Below are 1,481 nucleotides of genomic sequence, written 5' to 3'. Positions count from 1 at the left end.
ATTGCAAGGTGTCCCAAGATGTCCGCAGAAGAAGCACCCTGAGAGAACCGCGATAACCTAAAGAGATGGAGAGAAGTACACCTTTAACACTGTTGTTTACGGTCAACATTAAGAACACTCAAGAGAGGAAATATAACATCAATTTTTATTCAATATATTTAGTCAGGGCGGATCGCGACTTTCGCTATTCTGTTTAGCCTTTTCGTCTTCACTCGTGGTCACTTGACCTCCACTCCCGGCGTCGTAAGTGAACGTAAAAGTGAACGTCTGGCACGGATATTACGAATGGTCATGTACATCTTGGTTCCCGCCCATCGGTACAAAGCAGACGGGCATTTTGCTTCCCGAGATTCAAGGACCTTTTTCTTGGGAGAACTGTCCTAGTCTGATTATCGTTCTGCAAATCGCGGACAACATCTACAGTTCCACAACTTCGTAAACGCACTTGGTACTCTCGATGTCGTCACTGTCGTTCGCCAGGATCTCACAGCCTCGGCGTCTGGGAGAGAACTTGTGGAAGTTGCCGTCGCAGCCGTCGTGGTGGTGGTCAGGAGAGTGCGGGCGCAGCGGCGTGGCGGAGCACCCTCCCGCGGGCATGTGTCAGGAGGCGGCGGGCGAGGCGCGCTCGTTGATGAGCGTCGTCAGCGTGATGGTCTCGGTGGCCCGCAGCGTGGAGGACCTGCAGCCCGAGATCCCCGAGCGACCCGGCCGGAGGAAGGCGCGGGTTCGGTGCCCTTGGTCGACCCAGCGGCAGCAGCAGAAAAGGTAGCGGTTGTAGTACTTTCTGAAGGTGCCGGATATGCAGTAGAGGGCGATGGGGTTGATGCACGAGTTCATGAAGCTGAGGCAGAAGCCGATGATCCTGAGGGCGTGCCAGAAGCCGTTAAACTTGACGGAGGCGAGCGGGTCCAGGTAGAACCACAGCAGGAACACATGGGACGGCAGGAAGCACACAGCGAAGATGAGCACGAAGCACAGCACGATCTGGGCGACCTTCCTCCGCGTCCTCCTCTGGCCGTGGAAGACGCGCGACTCTCCAGGCACGTCGTCGGAGGCCAGCAGGTGCCGCGCCATCAGCAGGTAAAAGGTGGCGATGACCACCAACGGCAGCAGGTAGTAGAGAAGGGCCTTGACGATGATGTTGGTCTGCGGGTACCACTCGGGCAAGTAGTCCGGGAAAGGGTAGCACACGCTGATTGCCTTCCCTTCAGACACCTGGAACACCTGCACGTGGGAGAACACGCCGGCGGGAGTGGCCAGCACCACAGCCAGAAACCAGATGGCCACCGCGAACCGCACCGTCCTCCGCCCGGCGCCGCCCGCAGCCTGCGAGGGGGAGGGGAAAAAGGTCACAGGAGGTCAAGTATCAGCCTTCGAAACGGTGACAAAACAAGGATAAAAGGGAGATAAAGATGAAGTTTAGTAACAAGCAAATAAAATTTCCTTTATAAAGAAGAATAAGATAATTAATGAATGAATTA

The 1,481-nt window shown here is 55.4% G+C and overlaps 1 protein-coding gene across 1 annotated transcript in view; it reads right to left on the bottom strand.

Annotated features, from left to right (window-relative positions):
* Positions 1-6: 6 nt before the first annotated feature.
* Positions 7-1,481, bottom strand: part of LOC119585191 (neuropeptide CCHamide-1 receptor-like) — a 50,455-nt gene continuing 48,980 nt past the window's right edge. Inside the window, exon 5 of the mRNA XM_037933840.1 lies at positions 7-1,326. Coding sequence (XP_037789768.1) covers positions 601-1,326 — 726 coding nt within the window. The 3' untranslated portion in view covers positions 7-600. The remainder of the gene's footprint in view (positions 1,327-1,481) is intronic.

The sequence above is a fragment of the Penaeus monodon genome, chromosome 19, assembly GCF_015228065.2.
Source record: "Penaeus monodon isolate SGIC_2016 chromosome 19, NSTDA_Pmon_1, whole genome shotgun sequence".
Classification (NCBI taxonomy): domain Eukaryota; kingdom Metazoa; phylum Arthropoda; class Malacostraca; order Decapoda; family Penaeidae; genus Penaeus; species Penaeus monodon.
Note: the sequence above shows the minus strand (reverse complement) of the source record. Positions and strands in the feature narration are given on the sequence as shown.